The following is a 27,401-nucleotide window of genomic DNA, read 5'->3' as shown; positions in this document are numbered from 1 at the left end:
AGCGGCGCCGCGCCGGCTTAGGCGTCCGTGGAGGCCGCCTGTCTCGCCCACAGGGGAAACGCGAGGAGGGCCCCGGCGGGGCTCCGGCGGCGGGAAGGGGAGCGCGCGGGCGACAACACCGGAGGGGGAGCGATGCTGCGCCTGGCAGGGCTAGGCCGCTGGCAGCCACCGCCGCTTCTAGAACGTTCCCGCCGCTGTGCGGCGGTGGGGCGTGGCCGGGCCCCGGGGCGGGCGTGTCCCGGCGGGCGGGGGAGGGGCCTCGCGGTGGGCGGGGCGGGCTGGAAGCTTCCACGGCGCCGCGCGGCGGTTGGGCAGGGAAGCGAGCGGGTGTTGGGCGCCGCCGCCTCCCCCGCGCCGTTCCGCCATGGACTCGCGGAAGCTGAGCGAACTGCGGGCCTTCGTCAGGCTCTGCAGGCAAAACCCGGGGCTGCTGCACAGCGAGGAGCTGGCCTTTCTCCGCGAGTGGGTGGAGAGGTCGGTCACGGGCCGCGCCGCCGCCGGGGGGGACGGGGGGAGGGGGCGTGCTTCGCCGGTGGGGGCGGGGGTGGCACGTGTCGGCGCGCGGTGTCGGCGCGCGGCCGCGGAAGGGGGGGGGGGTATGTACCGCTCCTGCTGCCGCCGCCGCTCCAGCCCGGTCCCGCTCTGCGGGTCTTCGCCGGTGCGCGGCTCCGGTGCGCTGCCGCCCTCCCTCCCTCCCCTTCCCGCCGCAGGGCGCGCCGGGGTTGCAACTCGAGCGTTAAAAAGACTTGTTATTTTGTTTTGTTTTGTTTTTTAAATTCTGGCTGTTCCCGTTGCAAAAGCCTGCCCCATGGCCATCTCAGTGGCTCGGCTTTCCAGGCTGGAAAGCCCCAGAGTAATACTTACCGAGTTAATTCTCCTATTATGCAGCAGAGTTGGCTAGCCTGTCTTAAAAGGAGCCGAGTTTGTGGGGAGGTGAGTGGTGTTGATTTACATCCTGGTACCCGAAAACATAAAATACCTGACAGTTTTCACACGCGGAATGGTTCCTGCCCCTTGAAGCTTCATGTATCAAGTAGTTGAGATCTTGCTCCTCTTTGAGGGCGCTTCAAACATTTGCTATTTACGCTGCATAGAGTATTCTGTGCACCTGTGGTCTGTCATAGCAGATGCTTTTCAATATAAAAACACCTCTGGGTTCCACCCTGAGCATCCAGAAGCGTCAGGTTGGAAGGGTTGAGGTCCTTTACTGCTGGCGGAGACCCCCCCCAGAGCCCCTGTGTTCAGCTGGGGGGTACCTCTGGCTTTTGTAGCTATAACCCTCGATGTGCTAAGGAACTCTGAGAAGTGAGCAAAGCCCTTGCAGGTGCACGTTTTATGAAAGGGGAACTTAAAAGATTTTTATCTAGTGACAAACTGGGATTTGTGTTAGAAAATTTGCTTTAATCTGCAAGTATTTTAACTATCTTCTGCTGTATAGTACTTATAATTAGTTGAAAAGCTAGTGAGACTTTGTGTGCGTGCATACGTATACAAGTAAATACTGCATTTCACAGTATGTCATAATAAAAGTGGCTGCAATGAACTATTTAATTGGTTTTTTTTACAGTGATGTCTAAAGTTTTTTATGCATCTGAATATTAGTGTGGTTGTAAAACGACTCCTATTTAACTTCACTTGATTTTGTATTACTGATAACTGCACATATGCCTAGGAAAGAAATGCTTGTCTAGTTTATTCCACCGCAGATCTTTAGTTCGTTTAGCTACTGTAAAAGACTTCAGTGCCTCACCCAGATTACTTCCACTGTGTAATTCTTAACGTGTGAGCAGAGTGTTTTGGGAGGGAGAGGAAGAACACTGACTTCTTTTGGCCAAAGAAAGAGTTAGGGACTGGAAAGGTGATGATCTGATTTCTCACTTTCCCCATGTTAATGGGGAGGGCTCCAACTTCCAGATTAATTTTTAGAGTTTGTATTTGTTTAATAGAGAGGTGCTTGTATTATGAGTATAAAAATGTAAGTTTTGAACTGGGTAATGTGTTTTCCGTGTGAAATCTTTACTGGATATCTTTATCTCAGAAGTTAAAAAGTATTTTGAAGTACAATCTCCTATAGCTTTCTTAAATTTACTGTTTTTTTTTTTTACATATTCGGGTAAGTTACACACTTGGATATTTGGAGGAGTAGCAAAATTACTTTTCATGTCAAACTGTCTGGAAGTCTCTTGGGTTGCCCTCTGCCCTTCCATAATAGCGCTATTTGCAGTAGGACTGTTAAGTGTATTTATAGGGTCTTCTCATTTTTTGGAAACTGTTTGAAACTTTGCAGAGTCTGGCTTCAGGTGGAAATAAAATCAGTGAATCTTATCTCTGTCAGGTTTACCTGTATTAATCTGAAAAACAGGTTTAGTCACCAATGTTGTGAGTGATTACAGAATAATGACTGAATAAATGATACTGAAATCCATCATTAAATCTTTAAGCTAAAATTCTTATGATTGATTTTTTTTTTCCCCTTAAAGCTAATGATTCTAACTTAAATTATACTAACTGCTTGTAAAACCAGAATGGGATGCTTTATTTCTGACTAGCTGTTAATATTGCATCAGAAACCTTAAGTCTTACCTGTTTTCATGCACTTGTTATCTTCTAACATCTGTCTAGCTGTTGCATTTAATATAGATGCTATCTGTGTAGAAGGTGTACACTAGTGTATGATTATGTTTGGAAAGTGTTTTGACATCCCTTTTAGTCATGCCTGCTTTTTCATAATTGCATAAAAATGCAAATATTTCTACTTGAATTGTTATGAAGTGAGTCATTAAAGGGGGCATGTTTCAAAAACCTGCAATTGAGCAAAGAAACAATAGTAAACCTTAAAAGTAAAGTACAGAATCCCTAATTGATGAACAGGGATTTTTGCCTTTTTTGTTGTTGTTGTTTTGTTCAAATAGATTTTTGACCCTCTTGAATTCATGGTAATCCAGTTTAAAGATAATTTTGCTGTCAGTGATGAAAGCATATGCAGAAATAACAGTTGCAGTTCTTCCAACAAATTACAAAAGCAGCACTTCTCATCACTGTGATGAGTGGAAGTAAGGAGTCATTCTTGCAGTGGAGTCCTGACAGCTCCCAAGAATTGTTACTGGAATTGCACAACTCTGTTTTAGGACAAATGTTTAATTTAAAATATTTTTGTGTGTGTGTGCTATTTATACGGCTCAGTACCTGCCTTTTCTTACAAGTCTGTCTCAAATATGTGTATACCATTGAGGTTAAATACACTGCAAACTTTGCATGTGTCCTTGCTGTCCTTACTTATTAGTTTAAGTGATTTTAGGGTAAATTGCTTTCGAATTGTCTGGGAATGTAACCCTAGTTTAAATGGAGGATAACTGGATAGTAAAAACTTTCAGGGACTAGGAGTGAAACTGTTTGCCCTGGCAGTTCATGAAGTAACATACTATAAAATGTTTGTGTATATATATATTAGTTAAACGTATCTTATAGACTGTTCTAAGCATGGAGAGTTTTCAGAGAGATGTGAAGAGGGCAAAGATGACAGATCAGGTTGTTTCAGCCTTGAGATGATGCAAGGCGTCAGACTTAAAACCAGCTGATCTTGAGATGGATAATTTGGAATTGCTCAGTAATTTGATTTCTGTGGGTTTTTTTAGCTTGAGCTGTTCTTAAATACATGATTGAAAGGTGGGAATGTTATTGACCTTTTTGAGTTAGAGGGTTCTCAGTCTTTTTCCAGTAAGCAAGGCTTTGAAAGAGTCTTATTGTTTAAAAAAAAAAAAAAAAGTGTTGCCAAAAAGCTTGAGATGGATCTTAACTTGTGAGTATTGTGTTACTCTGGATATTAGCTGTTAGCACCATTAAAATGCTTCAGAATTTGTTGTTTCCGTTGTGTGGAAGATGAGAAGTTCCAAGGCTTCCCTACAGTCTAGAGAAAACTCTGATTTTTACAGACTGGTAGAGAATTATGTGCCCTATTGTCAGCCTACAAGGGTAAAAATTTAGGAGGAACAATTACTACATGTACTGCATTTCTTGTCTAGCTCTATAATGATTTATCAGTCTGCAGTTGTTTAGTCCTTGCAGTATAACTTCGATTAAGTAACATGAATGTTCTAGGGACACATCTAGATTTTTGCAATAGCTTCAAAAGATGCTGGGTTTTGTAACTTGTGGTATTTTTTCTTGACGGTTTATCCTTGTAAACTAGAGGTAGCATAGTGCTGTTTGCTTGCCTTTTGCTACAGGGCCTCATGTCTGGATCTGTCAATCCTACCACCTCCTCCTCCCTCTTCTACCTTCTTTCCCCCAATTCACCCCTGCCCTGTCCTGTCTCACCCCATTCAGGTTTGTTTTCAGCCAGTTTGGGGCCTGACTGTGAGATGGTGCGGGTGACAGGAGGGAGGACAAAGGGGAAATAGACCACAGCAGCCTGACTTAAGAAGCTGTGGGATCTTATCCTTAGGATATATGTTTATGTGGCATTAATTCCTGAAAGAAGATAGTCCTGCACCCTTCCAGGTCCTCCTGCTGTCCTGGTTTAAATCCGTCTGGCAGCCAAACACCTCATGGTTGCTTGCTCACCCTCCCCCACCCGGGGGTGGGGGATAGAATTGGAGTGGTGAAAATAAAATAATAACAATAGAAAGTACAAATGGCTAATGCACAATGCAGTTGCTCACCCCCTGTTGATCAATACCCAGCTTGTTCCTGGCTAGCAATACTGAAATACCAAGATCACACAATTGCAGTCCTGGAAGCGAGAAAGAACCTGCCTCCTTGTTGGCCAACCCTCCTTTACACACAGAACATGATGTTATATGATATGGTATTTTTCACTGGTTAGTTTGGGTCTGGTGCTCTAGCTCTGCTCCCTCCCAGCTTCTTATACACCTGCCTGTGGATAGGACATGGTGAGTTGGAGAGTCCTTGATCTCTTAGCAACAATTGAAAACATCAGTGTATTACCAGCATCTTCTCATACCAAATCCCATACTGAACCCAAAACACAGCACTATTCTGGCTACTAATAAGAAAAGTTAACCTGCCCACTCCCGTTTGTGCGTTTCCTTCTCCTCTCCCCTGCATCATATCTAACCAGTTGTGTGGGGCCCCAAGGAGTGGGTTGAGTGTGTTGAGTTCATAGAAATGTTTTTTCCCTTTGGAGTGTGTGTGGCCAGGGCAGTTGAAAACTATCAGTAGGTGGGAATGTGGGGCAGGGGGTGGATGGGAGTGATAGTTGTGGCAGCCGGCCATTAGATGTGATTAGATGTTGGAGAATTCAGCCTATGCTTATTTCTGGCTGCTAACCAAAGTCGGTATAATATAGAAGTGTGTTCTATATTGAAAGCATGCTGTCTATACATAGAATGCTCCTTAACTTGTAGCTAAGGAAAGACATGAATATTGCAATACATAAGAGAAATGACGTTTTTTCTAGGCAGCAATTTTCTAACTGCATAAGCATTTTAAGCCATTATGCTTCTCTTAACTTCTTTGAACTCTGTTCCAAACATAATTCTAGTTTTAATAAAAATACTTAGTTTTGACTTTAAACATAAGTTACATTTTAAGGAGAAAATCCATTTGAGCCAAGGAGGCAGCTTTTCCCTGGGAGAAAGGGTGGGTGAGTGATGTATGATGTGCATGAATACAAGTCACAGTGGAGTTCTAGGTGAAAGAGCCAACTGACACAGTGTGCATTATGTTGAACTGAGAAAAGAATGGTGGATGTGTGCTTTTTATTTGCTGGTTTTACAGTGAATTGGATCATGGTCTTTTGTGTCACAACAAAAAGCTGAGATTGTCAGCAGGATTATAAAATACATGTCACTATTTTGATAATCTTACTGTTTTGTTTTTTCTCTTTTCTATTTTGCTGAAAAGTATGGGAGGCACAATACCACCTGCTCCAGCCAATGCCTCCACAGAGGAGACAAGTAAGGTGAGATACGAAAAATTTATCTTTGAAAAATAACCTTTGGATTCTGCGAAAATTACTGAGCAGGAGGAGGGGAAAAATTGCTGTCAATTTTTACGCAAATAGGGTGGGTGAATACGCTAGGGTGAGTGAGTGTGGCAGTTCAGTCTGAAGCCTGCCCGTTGCATGTTGTAGATGACTTCTTACGGATGGCTTCCTAGTTATTCCAAGTGTTATCATGCTCCATTTCTCTAATCCTGAATGCCTGATGTTCTGTGTAGTGCACATGCCTGAGCCTTGATTTCTTTGTTTTATATATTCACATTCTTTTCACAAAGAAATATATTTATTTGTTTATACATTCACTGAATATATAAATATATTTAGTGAATATATACATTTTCTATAGTCATTAGTGGATTAAGTTATAATCTTTGCATGAGAAGTATTGTTGAGCATTGGTAGGTAATGAAGTGAACAGTTGAATGATAAACTTTTAAGGCAGTGTTGTGGAAGATGTGTTCATTGTTCTTTGTTCATTTGTTTAAGGAAGATAATAAATTTGGCCTGTAGATATTTATGGCAGGATTTTCACAGAATCATCTAGGTTGGAAAAGACCTTGGAGATCACCTAGTTCAACCATTACCCTAACACTAACTGTTCTCAACTACACTGTATCCCTCAGCTGTATGTCAACCTGACTCTTGAACACCTCCAGTGATGGGGACTTCACCACCTCCCTGGGCAACCCATTCCAATGCCTCACAACCTGTTCTGGAAAGAAATGCTTCCTCATATCCAGCCTAAACCTTCCCTGGGACAACTTGAGGCAATTCTCTTTTGTCCTATCACTTGTTACTTGGTTAAAGAGGCTCATCCCCAGCTCTCTGCACCCTCCTTTCAGGTAGCTGTAGAGGGCGATGAGTCTCCCCTCAGCCTCCTCTTCTCCAGACTAAACACCCCCAGTTCCCTCAGCTGCTCCTCATATGACCTGTGCTCCAGACCCTGCACCAGCTTTGTTGCCCTTCTCTGGACACGCTCGAGTCATTCAATGTCCTTTTTGTAGTGAGGGGCCCAAAACTGAACACAGTCATCGAAGGACTGGGACAGATCCCTTCCCTGTCCCTGCTGGCCACGCTATTGCTGACACAAGCCAGGATGCCATTGGCCTTCTTGGCCACCTGGGCACACTGCTGGGTCCTGTTCAGCCGGCTGTCAATCAACACCCCCAGGTCCCTCTCTGACTGGCAGCTCTCCAGCCACTCCTCCCCAAGCCTGTAGCGCTGCTGGGGGTTGTTGTGGCCCAGGGGCAGGCCCCGGCATTTGGCCTTATTGAAACTCCTCCAGTTGGGCTCAGCCCATGGCTCCAGCCTGTCCAGGTCTCTCTGCAGAGCCTCCCTACCCTCGAGCAGATCAACACTCCCACCCAACTTGGTGTCATCTGCAAACTGACTGAGGGTGCACTCGATCCCCTCGTCCAGATCATCAATAAAGATGTTAAACAGGAGTGGCCCCAAAAACCGAGCCCTGGGGGACACCACTCATGACCGGCAACCAACTGGATTTAACTCCGTTCACCACAACTCTTTGGGCCCGGCCATCCAGCCAGGTTTTTACCTAGTGATTTTTTTTTTTTTTCCCCAAGCTTGAAATTCTTTTTGAAAAAGTAGAATTCTTTTTTGGATTTAACAAGACAGTGGATGCTGGAATTACTGGCTAGTTAGAACTGTATGGCACGATTGTGTGTATCTAGTGAGTATTGTTTGTGACACTGAATATGAAGACAAGCATCTTACATCAGTGACAAAGGAAGATGTGCTAAGTTATGAGATTCAGAGGAAATTAGTAATGTAGTTAGAAGTTGATAGAAAAACATTCTAAGTATGTGTAAGTGGCAAAGATCTTTGACCTTGGCAAATGGAAACAGTATTTTAATTATTGATACCTGCTTATTGTTCACTGCTAAAGGACCTTAGTTTAATAGTATTAGATTGAGAGAATTTTTGATACAGAGAATGTGTGAGGGAAGGCGGGAAGAGAATTGCAAAGAATTGCAAAACTGGTTCTGAATTGGGTATTATCTGGATTACTTGGTTTGATGATCGAATTACACAGTTTGAAGGATGGGCTTGACCAATAATAGAAGTTCATGAGTCAAAATTTGGGCTCTGAATTATTTGCATGTATGATAGACTTAATCTGAGAGGTGAAAAAAGGAGATTTGTATCTTAAAACAGTTTAGCTGTAGAGCAATCTGATGCTTTGGAGATTAATTTTAATTTTTCTGATGCATTGTTATTTATTAGAGTAGGAATAGAATATCAGTCAGAAGTAATGTATGCTTACAAAATCATTTTTCTTTCAGGGCAAAGCAGAGGAACAGCCAGAGGAGCCAGTTAAATCACCTGAACCAGAAAGTGAAGAGAGTGACTTAGGTGTGGAAAATAAATTACTTTACCACAGCTGACCAATTTGGATATGATTCTGGAAATACTCTCTGTTTGTAGATGGAGCTTAATCTTGCTTTTTGTTTTTCCCCCAGAAATTGACAATGAGGGAGTGATTGAACCAGATAATGATGACCCTCAGGAAATGGGAGATGAAAATGTTGAGGTAAGCACAATATTTTCAATGTCTGTGGCAGGAGAAAAGATAGAGAGAGGTTTCCAGTATAGTCAAGGATAGCAGCTGAGGGGGGATGAGTACTAAATCAGCTAGGTAGCCAGCTGTTGCTTTGGGTCTTTTTCTCTTAAATAGAGAACTTACTGGCTTAAAACCACAGTCTTTTCTTAGTCAAGGTTAGAGTCCATCCAAAAGTTAAGTGAGGATTATCAGGTCAGAAAACACCAAAATAATTTATCAAAACACCTGTGAAAACTGGCTGTGTAGAAATCTGCCATTATTCAACTTACCTTTTGAGCATTTTCTAGCTCAGAATAATGGTGGCTAATTCTCCAAGCTGAAAGCAAAGTTTGTTTGGTTGGTTTTTTAAACTGTGATTACAAAGCAAATTAGAAACAAGATACTGGGATGAGAAAACCAAAGGCCCTTTCTTTGGCACTGTATTAGCATGGTAATTCTGGCCTGGACTCTACAGCTTTTGGTTTTTGCGTGTGTTTTTTTTCTTTATTTTCCTAGGTTACTGAAGACATGATGGATCAAGCTAATGAGAAGAAGATCGAAGCGATAAATGCTCTAAGTGAAGGTGATAAATTGTTTTTTGCTGCATATTCAATGACATTAGGTACTGTCTTCCCAATGTAGTTATAATTTTGGGCAGAGCAAGGGGAAATGAGGTACTGCAGCATCTAAATTACAGATAGATCATTTTAGTACTTCCCTACATACTATGATTAGTCTCCAGTGGTTTGTCTTAATGCAGTGAAAAGCTGTGTAATAAAGAGGTGACTTCTGATTTGATTGCATAGAAAGTTAAATGTACAAATTTAACTGGGAAAAGTCTCTCCTCCTCTCCAGCATTAATTTTGGAGTTTGTACTTCAGTAACATACCAAGGAGAAATTGATTTTCCTTTGTTGATAGTGTTTCATTTAAGAAGTGCCTAGGGACATAACATCCTGTAAGGCAGGTTTAGCAAGTTGGATGTAATTTCATTGCGTTATGATTGAAACTTTACTGGTACTCATATGTAGGTGAACTTCAGAAGGCTGTTGACTTGTTCACGGATGCTATCAAGCTGAATCCTTGTTTGGCCATCTTGTACGCCAAGAGGGCAAGGTGAGTCATTATAAACTAGTGATTTATGTTTCTGCCTGTTCTATTATTTTCCTTAAGGAACCTAAATACAATGGCAACTTGAGAATCTATGTAAACTTAAACCGCATGAAGGAAAGGGAAAAGTACACTTCATACATTTTCTGTTGTCAGATTTGCTGAAGCAGCCCTATAAGGAGTCTTGATAATAGAGTAAGTAACAGAATGGTGTTCCAAAATGCATTGTGGTAATATGGCTTTTGGTATGTTGAGTTAGAATAATGCTGGGTAACAAACACTTGTTAAATCTGAAGTTTTATTCTGGGATTAAGATGATGATTGAAATCATGTCCTGTTTAGATGCAAAGTTAATTGTGGATCATGTGAATTCTCTCCCTTTTGTACCCAATAAATCGTTCGCTATGAAGTAGACTGGTTTCTGTTTAACAGTCCTATGACTGAACAGGACACACTATTTCTCAACCCATTCAATACCTACCTCACTGGTAATTACATCTACCTAATTCTTGATGAAGGCCAGAGAAGTCTGGGTTGCAGAAGCAGAAATTCCCACAGATTTTCTTTTTTTCCTCCTTTTACACAAAAACCCCCACTAATAGTTTAGTGAATTTTTTCCATAGCAAGGTATAATTCAAAAGAGTGTTCAACTTCTGATGGCTTTCATGTGATTAAGTAGTGTCCTTTAATTGTTCCATTCTAGTACATCTTAACTGGTACATACCTTCCTCATTTTTCCTTTCCATATTAGAGTTTTTGCACCACTTTTAACACCACTTGTGTACTTTAATACACTGTTGTTGTTGCTGTTATAGGACTGTTTTCAAAGCCTCTTAGAGTGCCATATCTTCTTGGGACTTGGATTAGTAATGAAAAAAACCTAAGATTGTTAGGAAAAGTTTAAAAGTTAACTCAATTTAGCCTCTGGTAGAAATAGGCAGACAATATATTGTAAAACCTGCAGTGTAACAGCAGTGCTGATCAAGTGCTGTGAGTAATCAACCTCTCTGGTGTACTTGGATTTTGGTTTGGGAAAGGGGTTGGGAGGGGCTGTTTGGGAGACTAGGTTTTTGTGCAGAGCAGCATTGGAATATCTCTCATTGGTGAGGTGTAGCTTTGAGACACAGAGAGAATGTGTGACTAAGTTCCTCATTAAGGCTTGTTATAAAGCAAGCACACTTGCAGACACTCTTTAATTGCTGATAAATTGTTTTAGCACACTTGCAGGCACTCTTAACTGTTGATAAATTGTTTTCAAGTAGATGTAAAAGGGCTGAAATTCTGACTTGAAGTATCTTGAATATCAAATACTTTTGTCAGTTCAGGGATGTTTTTTAGTGTTTCCTTCAGAGATTTTTCATATGAAATTCCTGAACCTCCTAAAGTACTGCCCTACTAGTTAATTTGATATGCTTGTGTATTGTAACATTTGCAGTTATTTCACTTAACTGACAAGAGATTGGGGCTACTTTCTGTGTTTGTTTTGTTTTGCCTCTTTTAATTTTGATGACTCATCTCATGTCTCCTTTTGTAATTCCTGCTGATTCTAGCCATTGATCCTTGTAGATTGTATGATAACTCATGCTTTGTCTTACTCTTTTAAAGTCTATATAATATAGCAGGCATAATGATATTGTTGTTTTGTTCAACTGCTAGTTGCCATTGGCTGTAGATGCCAAACACCTTGGAATTGAACTGTCCTTTGCATGCACTAAAGTTACTATTGCTGGCAAGGCTTGAGTCTGAACAATGAATGCTTTTGCTTCTTGCTAATGATTCACCTACGGGGGGGGGGGGGGGGGGACCGAACTAAATTTCAGTGACTTCATTGTCACTATGAAATCTTTTTGAACTCAGCTCTTCAAATTATCTCATTATCTTGCCTGTTAGTCATCCAAAATTATTTCCATCTTAACTTAGTAACTTGGTATTTCAATATGTACAATAAATGTTCTTGTTCCCACAGTGTTTTTGTGAAACTGCAGAAGCCAAATGCTGCCATTAGAGATTGTGACAGAGCCATCAAGATCAATCCTGACTCGGCACAGACCTACAAATGGAGAGGAAAAGCGCATAGGTAGTGAACTGCACTTGTGCTTGATAATCTCTTTACTTACTTGGGGGGAAGAGTTTAGTTTATGCATTCTTTCCTTCTCTTCTGTCTCTGAACTGTCTGTCTTGTACCTGAAAGCAGTAGGCATGAGCCAAGAAACCGTTGTTTGAGTGTATGACTTACAGGAAAGAAAGGATGATGATGATTTTTTTTGATGGCAGTTTGTGAGTAGTCCTTCTGGCATTGTCTTTTTTTTTTATATATAAACATTTTATAATGGCTTAGTGCTGTTCTGAATAGCATTTTCTAATCATTTGCTAAAAATTGTGAGTTCTAGGACTGTGGGCTTTATTTGTTTAGAGGTCTTTTTTCACTTAGTTCAGTTTTTATTTCCTAACCTGTAATTCTTAAACATTTCTTTGCTGCCCTTACTCCATTAGATCCTAGAGCTCTTTTACATAGTAAATTAAACTGCCTAGGGAGCCATTAGCTGCAGTGAAGAGTGGTATTAAGCAAACAGTGTAATCACTTAAAATGGTATTGGGCTAGTGTGCATCCCCCCCCAACTACAGTTAAACTTTTTTTAAATGACAATAAATCGGGAAAAAAAAAAAGTAAGGTGACACTTCTTTCGGTCTGTATAAAAGTGGAAAGAGTAAATGCTAATAGAACTTACCAAAAAAAAGGCATTTTAAACAATGTTCAGAATGGTTTTTTAATGTCTACAGTTTTAATAAACTCCGCATACCCTAAGAGTGAGAAGACTGGAGCTTTGTCTGTAAGCAGAGGTGCTTTGACCATTGAAGAATACCACCATTTTCTTAAATTTTAAATTATCGAGAGTTTGTATAAATGGTTAAGGAGTGCATGCAGTAGCTTGTATGACCTCTTCAACTAAGATAGTTATGCAGGATGTTTAAACCCTCTTTGCTTAGCACTCACTTAAGCTTGAGGTAGTAGTGGTATAGACTTACAGAGAACACAGAATGTGTAGTTTTACACTGAACCACATGCCTACTGGTACAGAGTATTTTTATTAGTGTGCTTCACATGTTTAGGTAGGGTATGTCCTCCCTGTTAGACCCTTCTTGTTTATAGCAAACAATGACACTGGCTGATTGAGGGGGGTTTTTTCTCATTGCTACTTCAAGCAAAAGTTATTGTAAGGGTATGAAGCAAGCAAGTATCCTCTTAATGGCATTGTATTGTGCAGGTTACAGAAAACACCATGATTATTAAACTTCTGTAAGTCCATATAGCTGCACGTAAAAGTGCTGAATGCCACGTGGTTGTAAATATTTTGAAGAACTGTAAGAGTTCAGTTTGCTTTTTCCTTCTGAATGTTGGTGTCATCTGAATTCCAGACTCTTGGGTCACTGGGAGGAGGCTGCTCATGATCTTGCGTTAGCTTGTAAACTGGATTATGATGAAGATGCTAGTGCCATGCTGAAGGAGGTGCAACCAAGAGTAAGTGAGGAGGCATAATGGGGATCCCTCCTCTATTTGTTTGGGTGACATGGCTGCCTTCAAATTCTTCCTGTATGCATTGTCTTGTGGGAATGTGTTCATCTGTCATCTGATGCTTCACACTGAGTTTATAAATACTTTTGTCTTCAATCACAGCTGTTTATGGCTCTGTGTAGAGAAACTGAGTCTCTGGGGCTGGGCATGTAAGTGAACTATGAAATAGTATGTACCTTTTTAAAAATCTTAACAGAAAAATTTGAAGCAGTTGAAGTTTGCCAGGCATTTTAGAATCTAGATTAAAAAAATTCAGAAGAACAAGAGAACATTGATAATGGATATTTTTCAAGACGTTTCTGAATTTAATCAAAGCTTTATCCTAAACACGTTTTACAAGGGAAGGGTTCTTTGCTGTAATTTGTACTTTCGTTAGTCTACCCCATGAGGGCAGCATAAACTCTGTAAGACTGATTTTCAGTTTTTCTCAAGTGGTTGCCCCCAGCATTCTTCTAAAGAAGAACTTTTCTGTAACAAATGTAAGACTATTGACAGGAGGTTTTCTTTTTCATCTGTTTTGCATATTCCTTCAAAATGGTTGACAGTCCACAGATTGCAGCTGTTTCATTGTATTGGGTTTACATGACAAGGTTGGGGGTGGGTGGAGACTGCAGGGCTGGCCTCTTGAAAGAAGAGACAAGGGGCTGCCCATGTGTCAGATGGAGCCAGTTCCAGCTGACTCCAAAACAGACCCACTGCTGGCCAAAGCTGAGCCAGTCAGCAATGCTGGTTGTGCTTCTGTGATAACCCTTTCTTAAATATGTTAGAAAATGCAGCACAACAGCTGAGAGAGAGGGGAGTACAGGGAAAAAAAAAAAAAAAAAAAAAAGAGAGAAGTAACCCTGCAGACACCAAGATCAGTGAAGGAAGGGGAGCAGGTGTGCTAGGCATGGGAGCAGAATTCCTCTGCAGCCCATGGAGAAGATCATGCTTAAGCTGTTTATCTCCCTTGAGCCCATGGAGGGAGACACAGGTACCCACGCTGCAGCCCATGGAGGACCCCATGCTACAGCAAGTGGGTGTGCCCTGAAGGAAGCTGCAGTCCCTGGAGAGTCCACTTTCTGCTGGAGCAGGCTCCTGGCAGAAACTGTAGCCTGCAGAGAGGAGCCCCCACAGAAACTGGTTTTCTGGCAGGAGGTGCAGCCCATGGGGGACCCATGCTGGGACAGTCTGTTTGCTTAAGGACCGTACCCTGTGGGGAGGACCCACACTGGAGCAGTTTGGGAAGGACTGTATCCTATGGGGGGGACTGACAGTGGAGGAGTTTGGGAAGGACTGTATCTTGTGGGTGGACCCAACACTGGAGCAGGAAAAAAGTGTGAGGAGGAAGGAGTGGCAGAGGTGCAGTGTTGTGAACTGACCGCAGCCCCAGTCCCCATGTGACATTTGGGGTGGAGGGAGGAGGTAGAAGAGTGGGGAATGAAGGTGTGAAGTTGAGTTTTGGGAAGAAGGGGATGGGGGGAGGTGGTTTTGGTTTTGTCTTTGTTTCTCATCATCCTATGCTACTTTTAATTGGCAATAAATTAATATAATCTTCCTGATGTTTTGCCCAGGATGGTAGTGGATGAGTGATCTCCCTGTCTTTGTTTCAAGTCAGGAGCTTCATCTTTTCTCTCTCTGTCCTTTTGAGGAGGGGGAGTGAGAGAGTGGCTTAGTGAGCATCTGGCAGCCAGCCAGGCTTAACCCATTCACATGCATAAATGTTCCTTTGTGTAATAACTTCAGCTTTCAGGTTTTCTACCATGTCTTTGTAGCAAAGTTGTAGCAAAGCAACAATGGAAACCATCTTACAACCTATTAGCCTTCTGTGTTGGACTGATCTGTGGTAAACATAATTAGGTTGTAGGTCTCAACCTTTATAAGAGGTATACTTAATGTTTGGCTGAGGGGGAACCTTCTATTTCCCAGTTAATCTGCCCATGCACAGAAACAGCTGAGTATGTCTGTGATACATTGACGTGTAGTTGCCAGCTGTATAGGAATTTGTGTATGTAGGTCAAGGAAAAATATATGATCTTTTCATGGGTGATTTTTTTATCCTTAAGTGAAGATGATACATTCACTTAGTTTATTCACTTCCAGCTTTCCTAGCACTACTTAGTTTGTAGCACTTTCAGCTGAAAGTCTAACTAATTTTAAAAATTCTTAGTTCATTTTGAGAAATACTTAGAAACAATGAAAATCAGAACTTGGAAACTCTTTATTTCATTAAAAAAAAGCAACCACAAAACACTTACCTCTCTCTTAATGAACTATTGAATGGCTGTAACATCAGGTTCCTATAACATGTATTGCATTCACTATCGGTCAGTCCTGCTGCCTGCAGCGTGCTTTCTCTGGCAGATGTACTTCAAGAATGAGATGGTAGGGAATGAGTATCTCCTAGCTAAATAAGTTGTGTTGAAACTTCACTACTTAAAATTTCTTTTTAAAGAGTATTCTGAAAGAAAAGTATCCTTTGTTGTAGTAGTTAGTATCTCCCTCCTTGAACCTTGATTTTGCTGGGTTTTAGTTACAGAAGTGTCACTGGGTAATCATCATACACAATTAGTGAAATCATGAACTATTTTTTGCAATGCTATATAAGGATACATTCTGATTTCAGGAAAGCAGTGCTACAGTTAGTGTTCTGTTGTTACAATGAGCCTTGAGTGAGGGGCCTCAGGGAGTTCACTGCTAACTACCCTCTTCTGCTAGGGCTGTAGATTTAATATACTTGAGAAAAAGTAATAGGAAGCAAACTTTGTCCCCACCAGTCCTTTCTTGATTTGGTTCAGGAATTCTCTGGTTTGCTTATGTGTAGCTATATATGCTGCAGAGGCATCTGAAACAGCAATAACACTATCTAAATATGTGTGTGTGCAGGGGGAATTATACTTCCTGTTCTTGTTCCAGTGAAAATTCCCTTTTCTGGGGCAGTTGCTGGTTTTAGCCTGGGAGAAATTAATATTTCAGCATAAAAGCACAAAGGGACATGGAATGATAACATTAACTATGGTGCAAGTCCCAGAGCTTTACAGCAAAAAAGTATACTATACTACATGTTCCGGTGGATCCAGTTAGGGCTATAGAGAGGAAATGGCAAATGGCTCCTAAACCAAAAGGGCTTTTAGGATGTGAAGTCAGATCTTATTATTAATAATTGGTAAAAGCAGATGGTTATGTTTACATGTATTGAAATATTTGGTGTGATATGCTAGAAATGTATAAGAAATCTTGGTATTCTATTGTAACAGGCACAGAAAATTGCAGAACATCGCCGAAAATATGAGCGGAAGCGTGAAGAAAAGGAAATCAAGGAAAGAATGGAAAGAGTGAAGAAGGCACGGGAGGAGCATGAGAGAGCACAAAGGGTGAATACCTAGGCTTTAACATTTCTTAACAGTTTGGAGAGCGTCATAGTTATTTTGGTTAAAATGAATTGCAGAGAAAAATTACTTTCATTTTAAGTCTTAGAATTACATTTTGGAGAATTGATTTCTGTCTTGGTTACTTGACTAATAGTGAAATCTGGAGAAGAGGCCATTGTACTGCATCTGCTTTTATTGCTTGTGACAAACGCAGGCTCTGGAATCTCTACTAATCCTGTATTTCAATAAATCAGTTATTGTATGACTGTACCAGAATAGTTTTCACTTAAAGTACTTATGTCTCCCCAAGTGGGAGGTTTTAAATTCAGGATAATACCTTGTTCTCTTCCTTGCTTCCTGACATGGTTTGCTTGCTTTCTCTTCATGCTTTACTGATATATTTTAATATATTGCAGGTAGGAGTTAGTTCCAAAAATGTAAGTTGAGAGCTAAACCAAATGCAGTTCATATTCACTAAAAACATATTCTGCATAACTTATCTGCAAAATCATACTAAAGTAGACATCGCTGTTTCTTGCTAGTGGTTTTGTACATAGTGAAGTGCTTTGTTTATTATGATAGCCTACCTGCCTGAAACAGTCTCAGTTATTTTTTTTTCTCCTAAAACCAGTTGAGCAGTAGAAAACAGGCTGCAGTTCCATTGCTTTGTGTGGAATTATGTGCTTTCATCTGCAGGAGGAAGAAGCAAGACGACAGGCAGGAGGAGCTCAGTTTGGTGGTTTCCCAGGTGGCTTCCCAGGTATTTTATTTTTAAGCACCAATACTTGAGGTAGAGGTGACTTGTTTCCGTGTAGAATATTAGAGCCATGGTTTTTGTAGCATTTTTTTTCTCAAGACAGAAAAAAAAAATTTATGACGTTTAGAATCTACTAATAACAGCGCTAATGGGAAGAGGGATGGGATCCTCTCTCTTAAAGAGGATTGCTGGGCAGCAAGCAGAGGGAAGACAGAAATCAATAATGATGAATAACAGAATGAAAGGATTTAGGTCTGGGAAAACAAAGGTGAAGTATTTGTTTAATAATATGTGCTGAAAAACTAGTATAAAAACATTTTCTAAATTACCCAGGGTGCCTCAGACCCATTCTGCTTAAGAACAGTAGTTTGAAAGTTGAAAATTTGGATTGAATTAATATTAGGGGAATCTGTGATGGTTGTAAGCTGTTGAACAGAATAGTTTCTCAGAGGAGGTAGTGCAGTCTACCTTACAGAAAAGCTGTTATTGGACAATTCCACAAAAATTGGGCTTTCCATGATATTTTGGACACAATAAACTGGGGATAATCAAGAGTAAGTACTAATGAAGTAAGTACTCCTGAAGATTGAGAGGTAGTTGAGGTAGTCTGTGTGCATGCTCCAGCTGGATCAGCTTGTCAGGGGAACCAAAGAGACTGTATCTACCCTGCTCACTCAGCACACCTAGGGTAGCTGCTGATTAAGAATTTGAAAACAGAACCTCAAGCATTTTGCTTCAGGGATTTTTTTTTTTTTTTCTTTGTTAGTACAATTTTTTTCAAACCTAAGGTTCTTGCCAAATGTGGAATGTGCTGGGACATACTACTGCTGATCTGCTTTTGCCTTGAATTGTTCACCCCAGGTGTTCAAACTCCTTATGTTCCTGGGCTTGAGACCTACTTCATTTAAGTTAACCAGAAAAGTAACTGCATCTGTGTACAAGGTGCTAGAACCTGACAGTCATTACAAGCCTCCTGTTCATTTGGGTTAAAAACATGGATGAAATAAGATGTAGGTCTTTCTAGAAAGAGAAGGTAAAGACTGCTTTCCATTCAGTGGACCAACTGTAGCCTTATGGAAGATGTGGCTTTAGAGGTGTGGCAAAGGACGTCTGTCTTAGTCTCTCTCAGTGAGTCTCCTGTATATATGAATTAAATGTTTCTCATTGTGCATTCTTCTTGAATTGGATTTTCAGGTGGATTTCCTGGGGCTATGCCTGGAGGTATGCCAGGAATGGCAGGTATGCCAGGTCTCAATGAGATTCTCAGTGATCCAGAAGTCCTTGCGGCCATGCAGGTTAGTATTTGTTAAAATCAAAGCTAAATGTTCTGAATGAGGGAAGAACAGTGCCTGTGAGCTAGGGGAACAAAGAAAGATATGACCCTCTGGATAGCAATGAGATGCTTGCTTATTTCTGTTGTGAAATTCTCTCCTTGTGTGTGGCACCAGACTGCCTGGAATCAATGTTAGCTATTTTTCCAACGGATGGGAGCTTAATTGTAGATGCCCCCCCCTCCCCGCCTAATACTCATCTATGATAGACAAAACTGTCTTCATCTCTTTTGAGTGTCTTTACTGGTTATTTTCCACATGGTATAATTCATTTGCTTCTTTTTTGAGTGCACACACATTGTGGTTAGATAATTATACACAATCAAAAAATTATTGTTAATATTGTTGCAACACAATACATTACAATAATATTGAGGTGATAATTGTCTTTCTCTTAGGGAATTAAGTGTTTGGTTTTTGCCAGAGGCAAAGTAATATCAGAATAGTTCTGCATCTGGCATTTTTTAAATTCATGTTCAGAAAGCTTATTTCTCCAGTGGGCTTGATTAATTGATTGGTTAATTGCTCAATGTCGTGACTACTTTTACACAAGGAAAATATTTCAGCAGATTAAATAGAACATATTTGACAACATCAATTTTGGGGACTGGTGGGCTAAGAAAAATTTGAGCTGTATAGCTCGTATTTGCATACTAGTATGATCAGGTGTAAAAGTGTCTTGTTACTTTTTCTGGATTGCTGTGGTTATACTAGAGTTATGTGGTGTTCTCAGCTCATTGAACAACTATGATCCCCATCCAAATAAAAACATCACAAGGGACCATTATTTGGTATGCCCTGAAATCACAAAAAGGCATCACTTTCCGTGGAAAAGCTCATTGGTTCCCTTAATGGTTGCTGGTGTTTGGAAGCAAACCTTTACTTGGACTGCCCCAGTTAGCAATGTTGACTTGCAGGCAAACCATCCAAAAAAAGTCCATGACTTGCAGTTGTATTCATTACCTGGCTAACTTATGCTGTGATACAGGAGTTTGAAATTAGAGTTGCTGAAAAGAGAACTTTGAGATGCAGCTAAATATTAAGTGCTTGCCACATGCCTTTAAGACTGTTGCATGCTGATTATATACACCCCAATATACTGTAGGACTCTGTTGCAAGGATGTGTGTTGATGGTGTTTTCTGATAATGCAGGCAGGCTTTAAGATGTAGAATCTGTCAGCAAAGCCTTGACTGACCTCTTGCTGTCTCTTGCAGACCTCTTTGTACAAACTTTACATCTAGATATGATTTATTCAGCATTTCATCTATGTCTGCACTGCCACCTCTTCCCAGTGTCCAGCTGACTATGTTCTGGTCCTCTCTGAATAGGCAGTGTAAGCTCTAGTCTTAAAAGACAGTAGTTTCTGCTGCTTGGCTTCTGCTCATGGCAGAATATGTTGATGGATAATGGTAGCTGGCAGCTATTACATAGGGTATCTGAGGTGTTATGAAAAAGTCTGGAGATACTGAATCACACAAGTTTCCCCCAAATCGCTAATCTTAAGATACTATTTTAACTGACAGTATAGTAGAGGCTTTTCATAGTGAGGAGTTATTGCTGAAACTGGAGTATTCGGAGAATAAAGACTACCTTCTCAATCTCTTTAGACTTAGTGACTATTGTCTCATTATCTTTGAGACTATTCTCCATGAGCTAACAGTGAAATATGCCTGAGTCTGTTAACATCTTGGGAAACCTTACAACTGTGTGTGCCTGAACATGAGCTAGGCTAAACCGTTTACACTGTCACCTTCAGCTTGTAATCTGTGGAAACAACCAATGAACCAGATATGGCTGCCTATGGATTGTTTATAAAGTTATTGCTCATCATTGGCATCAAGATAAGAATCTCTGCAAACTTGTGTAAAAACTTCTTTCTTAATGAAGATTTATAGTTCCATTAGCTGAAGATTTATTATCTTCGGGATATTTCCTCTTTTCTTTCTTTTTTCTCTTTTCTTTTTGTTTTTAATTGTGGCTGCATTAGTCTTTTATGCACAGAAGACTCAGTTGCAAAACTTCTGTTGCATTTCTTTTGATAGCTTCTTAATGGTATTAGTTGTGACCTTTTGCAATGACTTCTAATACATACTATTTTAAGCTTATTTGCCCCAAGCTTTTTAATCTCCAGAAGAATTGGCTGAAATTTTTGTGTGTGTTTCTCTTATTTTACTATTTTGGCTGTCTGGAGGGTTCTGTAGTACTTCCTGTCTTGTATGTGCAATTGCTTTCTCTGGACACAAAATGATACTTTGTTTTGGAGAGCTGTCGTGGGTCAAATACAAGTTCTTTTCAAAAGGAGTGAGGCATTAAGATGAATTTATGGATTCTTTTTGACATGTAGTCATGTGTTAGACCCAGACTTCCACCAAAATGTGTAAGATTGAAAAAAGAATAGTGATAACTTTTTCCTTGGAAGTATTTTTCATCCTTCTGCAACTGAAGACTAGAGCATTAGAAAATTGAATGTTTCACTAATGCCATTTTATACAATGGTTCCCATTCCACCTGTGTACTAAATATTTCCTTATGGAAATGTTGTTATCTTCAGCCTTAAACTTAATTCTGATAATGGGGGAGTCCATGCCTTTCAGTACACCACACTGCTCATCAATGTGAAACCCTGGATGCGTTAAACGTTTTTATAAACACAGTCCAAGGTTGAAGGCTTCTGGGGAGTTGCACAAGTACAGAATAATTTACTTGCTGTGAATTTACATGACCATAGAACACGTAGCATAAAATAGGATATTTAACATTCATTTAGGTGTGCTTGGACACAAATCAGTGAATAAGCTTACTCAGCTTTTTGTTCCACATTCATATACAGGTGAAAACACACATTTAACAACATGACACAATCTTTGTAGTCATATGCCCTATTTTGAAGTTGGAAATTCAAGAAGTTTGAGGTTGTGAAAGTCATCTTTTTTTCTTTGCATAGGAATCCTGTAAAGTGGAGAAAATATCTCCAGTGTCTGTTTTCTGAACTTCAGCATCCTATTTTTCATAGAGTTTGCAGATTCCCTTTTGTGAGGGAGACAAAACACTTGTAAATCCTTCTAACAAAGGGTAAGACTTGACTCTTGGTTCCCAACATGTATAAGACATGACTGAACCATGTGGGTGATTTCAGTGGAGTCTACGCCTACCAGGTGCAATTTTGGATCAGACTTGTTAAACAGCTTTTGTCTGTGTCTGATGCTAGAATAGATACAGGATGGTGTTATTGTAGCACAGACAGCATTAAGGACACCAGTTGGTTTTTGATGGTGTCCAAAGACTATATCTGCGGTAGAAATGGGTGAGAAGTCTAGGGAAGAATGTATCTTTTCGGTGAAACTACTTCAGTGTGCTAGAAAGAAGAGCAAGTGAAATTACAGCTAATGCAGATGACTTGTATTGGACATAATAAACTGCTTGCACTTTAGATGAATTAAAGAAAACTTGAATCTTTGCGGAAGTTGCTTATAATGGAAACCATTTTTCCAGGCTGAGATGTGAAATTGGTCTATACAGAGTTATTACAGGGTGCCATTGAAAACATACACATGTAAAATGAGTAAAACCAATTCTAGTTCAGTGGAGGCCAAAGGTGTATTACAAGTACAGAAAAATACAGTTTAATGCATCTCATATTAAATAGGGAAGATTAAGTTGTTATTTTTTTGACCACTAACTTTAATGTGTATGTGAATGTATTTATCAATTGCAACAAACAGTAGTGTGATGAGAGATAGCAAGGTTCTCTTCCAAGTGTTATTTCTCAGAGGAGGTGGGAAGTGACTGAGAATTAGATGCATTTTAAAAAGCCAAACATTGCCACATCATCTGCTCACAGTCCAGCAGATTAAAGTTTCTTCTGTGAAAAGGAAAAGGGGTGAAAGGGATGAGTAGCAGTTGTTGCACAGAGGAGGATTATCCTATCATGCACGCTACTCACATAGATCTCCTGCCTCCTTCAAAAAGTATATGAAGATGTCAGAATAGAAATAATCCAGTAGGTGTGGCTCTGTTTGGCTCCTGTTTTGAGAAAGAATTCTTATCCCCTTTCTCACACATTGAGCTATTACTGTAACAAGTTCAGTAGTGATTCTGGTGTTTACTGATGCAGCATTAACAACGTGCCTGAAACTCTAATCTGGTCTTGTTATGTTAGAAGATGAGCAAGACTAGATTTGTGTTGGAACCATGCACCACTAACTTTTGTAGACTTGTTTTATAAATGCCCTAATTTTTTGCTCTTTGTCCTGCAGGATCCAGAAGTTATGGTTGCGTTTCAAGATGTTGCTCAGAACCCAGCAAATATGTCCAAGTACCAGAACAATCCCAAGGTCATGAATCTCATCAGTAAATTGTCTGCCAAATTTGGCAATAAGCCGTAAAATCCCTGGTTCTTAAAAATCATATCTGGGAAGAATTGGATTTGGCTAACCAGTGTCGCAATAAAACAAACCATTGTACCTCTGATCTTCTTAAGAAGAGATACGGGGTGTTCTAAGAACTGCTATCCAGCCCCAAGTGTTGAGTTTATTCAGTGATTGGTTTACAGCACTCAAATTATATTCAGATGACCTAGTTTGAACCATCCCTCCTTGTCCAAGAGTTGCAACCTTTTATTTTAAGTATTACAGAGTTTCCTTTGAATGAACACTCCTGTAAGAAATTGTAATATTCTAGGAGTGTAAGATAAAAACCTGCTGTTGTGTTGTTTTGGATTTTTTTTTAAATTACTCTTAGTGAGCAAAGAGAAAGGAACTTTAACAGTTGAAGTCTGTCTTAATCCCTTTAGGACAGAAAAGTTGGCCTAGTCACAAATAGCAAAAGTGGGACAAGTCTGAAGAATTAACTGGATAAAGGAATTGTCTGCAAATACAAGTCCTTATTTTTATTTTTATTTTAAATGGGTGACTGACTTTATATAGATATTAAAATTACCAATATAGTCATGCTAGCTAGTTACACACTGGAACTTCTGGCAGTACTGCAAGTAATGTAATATTTTGATCACCACAACTGCAGCAGAGGTACAGTCCTATCCCTTGCACAACCTGTCATGAAGCAGGTATTGCAGACGCCACAGAGGTTTTGTTACTTGCTCAATTCTTGTCCGGCACCTTTATGTAACATTTTATTTATCAGTCTGGGTATGGGAGAGCATCTTACTGTCTGTGCTTGTGCTCTTGTCCTTTCCCAGTTGGCAGGTCCTCCACTGGTTGCACTTGCCCTTTGTTGGGGCCATGCTTACCAGATTTCATTTATTTGGAAACTTTAGGGAAGGAATCTTGTTCCCATCACTACCTCTGTCCCACTGAATGCAAGCCATCCAGAACATGTAAATGCTGAGTTACAAATCAGTGAAGGGGAGAACACCCAACAAAATTGCAGCTCTGGGTTCTGAGTCGGTTTGAGTCCTTACATGCTTAATGATTAAAATTTCTTGGCCAAAGTCCTGCTGTCTCTTTAGAGGTGATGACTCTTCCTTCACCGCATACTGTAGTCTTCCATCTTTTCTTGTATCCTTTTCTTTTAAAAAAAAAGGAAAAATAACAAAAAACCCACCAAAAATCCGAACCAAAACAAAAAGCTGTTGTCATGATTTCATACTTCCATGTTTTTGAGGCTTGTGATATGGAGGAAAAGGTGAAGCAATTGGCGCAAACGGAACATTCATCTAATTTGCAGATGAACAGTGTGGGTATCCTTGAAGCAGTGTCTGTGCTGATGATGTTCAGTTGATTTGTCTACCAATAAAGACAATTGTTGCTTCTGTTTGTCTTAGCTAAAACATTATCTTTCTGTGGAATAATGACCATAGTTACCTGTTTACCATTTGAATCTCAACGTTTATGTTACTCTTTTGTAATTCTGTATCTTAAGCCATAATGGATGTTACCATTTTAAAATAAATATAGATTGGTGTAGGACCTCACAACAGTTGCAAAAAATAAATCCCCAAATGCTTTTTCTCATACTAATGACCCTGCAGAATGAAATGTGAATCTTTTTTGCTTAAGAAATATAGTTCTGAATACTTCTCTTAGCCTTTAAAAATAAAGTATGGTTTTGAAAAATAAAGTTTTTTGGGTTTGTGTAACTTTCTGATAAAACCTATTTTGCTTAAATTAAATGTGGAAGTGCTTTAATGAAACTGTATATATAACTGCGGTTTAAATTGGAACGAAACGCTTAAGGGCTTGTCTTCATGACCAAATGAACTCAAGTTATGATTGGGTGTTGCTGTGTGCCTGGCTTTTGGTCATATTCTTGATCTTCTCCTCCCAAGAGGAGATGCTTGAAGTAGGTCACCCATCAGTATGGGCGGAAACCCAGCTTCTTCATTCAGGCTGGTGCGTGTGTGCTGTGCATGAACTAGAGTATCTTGATTATAGATTTATTCCCTACAGTTTCCTGTTACTTCATCTTAGCTGTTTGTGTTTGTCTACCCATGACTAGTCAAAAGTAAAAAGTTTCCCCAAGCTAGTAGAAACAGTCATATCTGTGTCCTGCCTGCTTGCTTACACATCAGTTGCCCTTATTCAGAGCTGAATAATTCAAGAAAAACGTTCTTCCTAATTTTGATGTTAGCATTGGCAATCTAGCTGAATTCTTGTTCTTGGGGAATGCACATCCTGTAACTCCCTTGGTCTGTGGGGTTTTTGTTTTTAGTGTTATCTGATAAATTAATTGAGGAGCTGTCTGGACTGCATCTCAGTTCCCCGAGTTGGTATGTGGACGTCCAAACAGCTGAACTGGTTTGAACAAAAGGGCAAGTGCAGAAAGTTAACTGCACAGGAGATGAGCAAAGATCCTAAGTTCCAAATGTGGGATACAAGTAGCTCTGTGAGGAAGTTGTTATTTTCAGTGCTTGCTCCAGTATTTACTGGCAGCTCCTTCAGGTTATTTGTTTCCATTGCAGCACAGAGTAGGGGTGGTTGTTACAAGTATAGTGACAGCAATCAACTTGGCTGAGTCTGAATCTCAAAGCTGCCAGTGTGTATGATGGTTCAGCTAGCATAGTGCGGTGTCGGCGGAGCTGACCCAGGCTCGGGTGTGTGTTTCTGCCATTTGAAGCAAGTTGTGTACTGTGCTCTTTGGCCAGTCCAGTGCCACAGATTAGGTGACCTGGTCTGCCAGAGAACGTGATGATACACCTGCAGCTGACTGGTAGTAGAGGGTCATAGCCTTGTTATTGTGTGTGTTTGCCTGAGTGACTTCTCTGTCCTCCGTGGCTCAACTGCTGCCCAAGAGAAAATAAATGACGGGTCAGATTCCACTTCTAGACTGTACTACACAGTGAACCCTATTGTATAGTAATGTTGAGACTGCAAGGCTTGGTGCCTTTACCAGAATTTTTTTGAGAATTTCTCTCATTTCAGTGTTGGGCTGTGAATAAAAGCTATTTGTCTAAGTGGCTTGGTTTGTCTTTGTTGGAAGGCCATAATCAGATGGGCAGGAGCCAGACTGTCAGTGTTGGCTGAAGGCAGGTGGGACAAGAGCTGTGATAGGCCAGAGGCAGAATGGTTCAATAAGTATTAAAAAGCCATGTAAAGGTAAAACCATGTTGTAGAAACAGCTTGTTGCAAGTAGCCAGCAGTAGTATTGGTAGTCTAAAATAGCTGTCTTTAAATACCACTTTGTTCTTGTTTGTTACATTCAGGGCCATTTTAAAGGTTGTACAAGCCATGCTCTCTCATGTGCCTGTACATCCCTCTTCTGTGAGATGTAAGAGCAAGCAGTATTGTTACGGTTGCTTGTAACAACTGCTGTCCAAGTAGAATCCTTCACCCAAAGGGATGGGAGGTTGTGCACCTAGCCAGGGTGAGTTGGATCCAGGTCAGCTTGGTATATACCTTCCTGTGCATTGTGGCATGCTCCTAACTGGAAGCGTTTGGAGGCCCTTTGAAATCCTACAGTGAATCCAGGCTGGGGGATACCGCAGTACATTCAGGGTTGTAGGGCAAGCGGGTGGTTGGAATAATGGTAGATGTGAGAAGGTTGTTTCCTTTCATTGGCTGCAGGGTAGTCTGATAGTGGCTGGTACTGGTACAGAAGTGGACTGGCATCCTCAAACAGAAGGGTGATTCATTAAGGAAAATGGCAGCAGTATTTTCTTCTGATGTCTAGAGAAAGGTGTCTCATAAACCTTATTCAGAGCTTCGCAGATGTAAGCCTCAACCTTACTTGATACATGATGGAGTGAGGGCAGCACTGTAAAAGAGTAATTCTGGATTACCAAAGAGCTGAAATGGAGTAAAAACCAGCAGCTTCCAATTGGATGCAGAGACCACTATGTTGAGTACTACAGGACGAGGCATAGGAGGTCAGTAGTGTGATATAAGCAAATGCGAATACAGACAAAGCAGGAACAGTTTTAATGTGACAAAGAAATGCAGCAGATCAGGTGGTAGCTGGTGAATCTGTGCTATGGAGCAACAAAAAAGTTCAGGTGATTTTGGGCTACAAGTCGTTGATCACCTTGTGAATCGGAGCTTAGGTAAGTCTCATTCTTCTGGTGTGGTCCTCACAAACCGGAACTTTATGTAAGACAAACCTTCCTCCACACTCACTGACTGGAGGTCCTACTGAATGTACATACCAAGGACTTCCCTGTAAATCAGAATGATTGATGAGTAACCAAGATGTTAACTTGTAATCTTGCTAACAAAGTGTTATTACTGTACCTGTCTTTGATGTACAAATACGCTTCTGAAATGTATATTCTAGATGGATAGTCTCAGACAAGCTTGAGAGCTT

At 40.5% G+C, this 27,401-nt stretch overlaps 1 protein-coding gene across 3 annotated transcripts; it reads left to right on the top strand.

Moving 5' to 3' along the window:
• Window positions 1-255: 255 nt before the first annotated feature.
• ST13 (ST13 Hsp70 interacting protein) lies at window positions 256-27,401 on the top strand. Of its 3 annotated transcripts, none has more exons than XM_074902543.1 (12): window positions 256-474; window positions 5,866-5,918; window positions 8,273-8,335; window positions 8,443-8,513; window positions 9,039-9,105; window positions 9,553-9,637; window positions 11,598-11,708; window positions 13,049-13,151; window positions 16,442-16,558; window positions 17,252-17,316; window positions 18,496-18,607; window positions 22,901-27,401. In XM_074902543.1, exons 1-12 carry the CDS (start codon window positions 365-367, stop codon window positions 23,027-23,029), a joined length of 1,086 nt encoding a protein of 361 aa, XP_074758644.1. In that variant the 5' UTR covers window positions 256-364; the 3' UTR covers window positions 23,030-27,401. The 3 variants fall into 3 exon arrangements, with proteins under 3 accessions (XP_074758644.1, XP_074758645.1, XP_074758643.1); XM_074902544.1 differs by having other exon boundaries at window positions 5,866-5,923; window positions 8,290-8,335; XM_074902542.1 differs by having other exon boundaries at window positions 259-474; window positions 5,866-5,923; window positions 8,266-8,335; ... (1 more) ...; window positions 18,507-18,607; window positions 22,901-27,398.

This window comes from Athene noctua, chromosome 3 (genome assembly GCF_965140245.1).
Source record: "Athene noctua chromosome 3, bAthNoc1.hap1.1, whole genome shotgun sequence".
Classification (NCBI taxonomy): domain Eukaryota; kingdom Metazoa; phylum Chordata; class Aves; order Strigiformes; family Strigidae; genus Athene; species Athene noctua.
This window is presented reverse-complemented; position numbering and strand designations above follow the sequence as displayed.

Excerpts from the sequence above, each read along its gene's own strand:
- ST13 (XM_074902543.1), top strand. The coding sequence starts at position 365 with ATGGACTCGCGGAAGCTGAGCGAACTGCGGGCCTTCGTCAGGCTCTGC. Across the intron at positions 9,638-11,597 it reads TTGTACGCCAAGAGGGCAAG|TGTTTTTGTGAAACTGCAGA; the intron begins GTGAGTCATTAT and ends TTGTTCCCACAG. Across the intron at positions 17,317-18,495 it reads TTCCCAGGTGGCTTCCCAGG|TGGATTTTCAGGTGGATTTC; the intron begins TATTTTATTTTT and ends TTCTTCTTGAAT.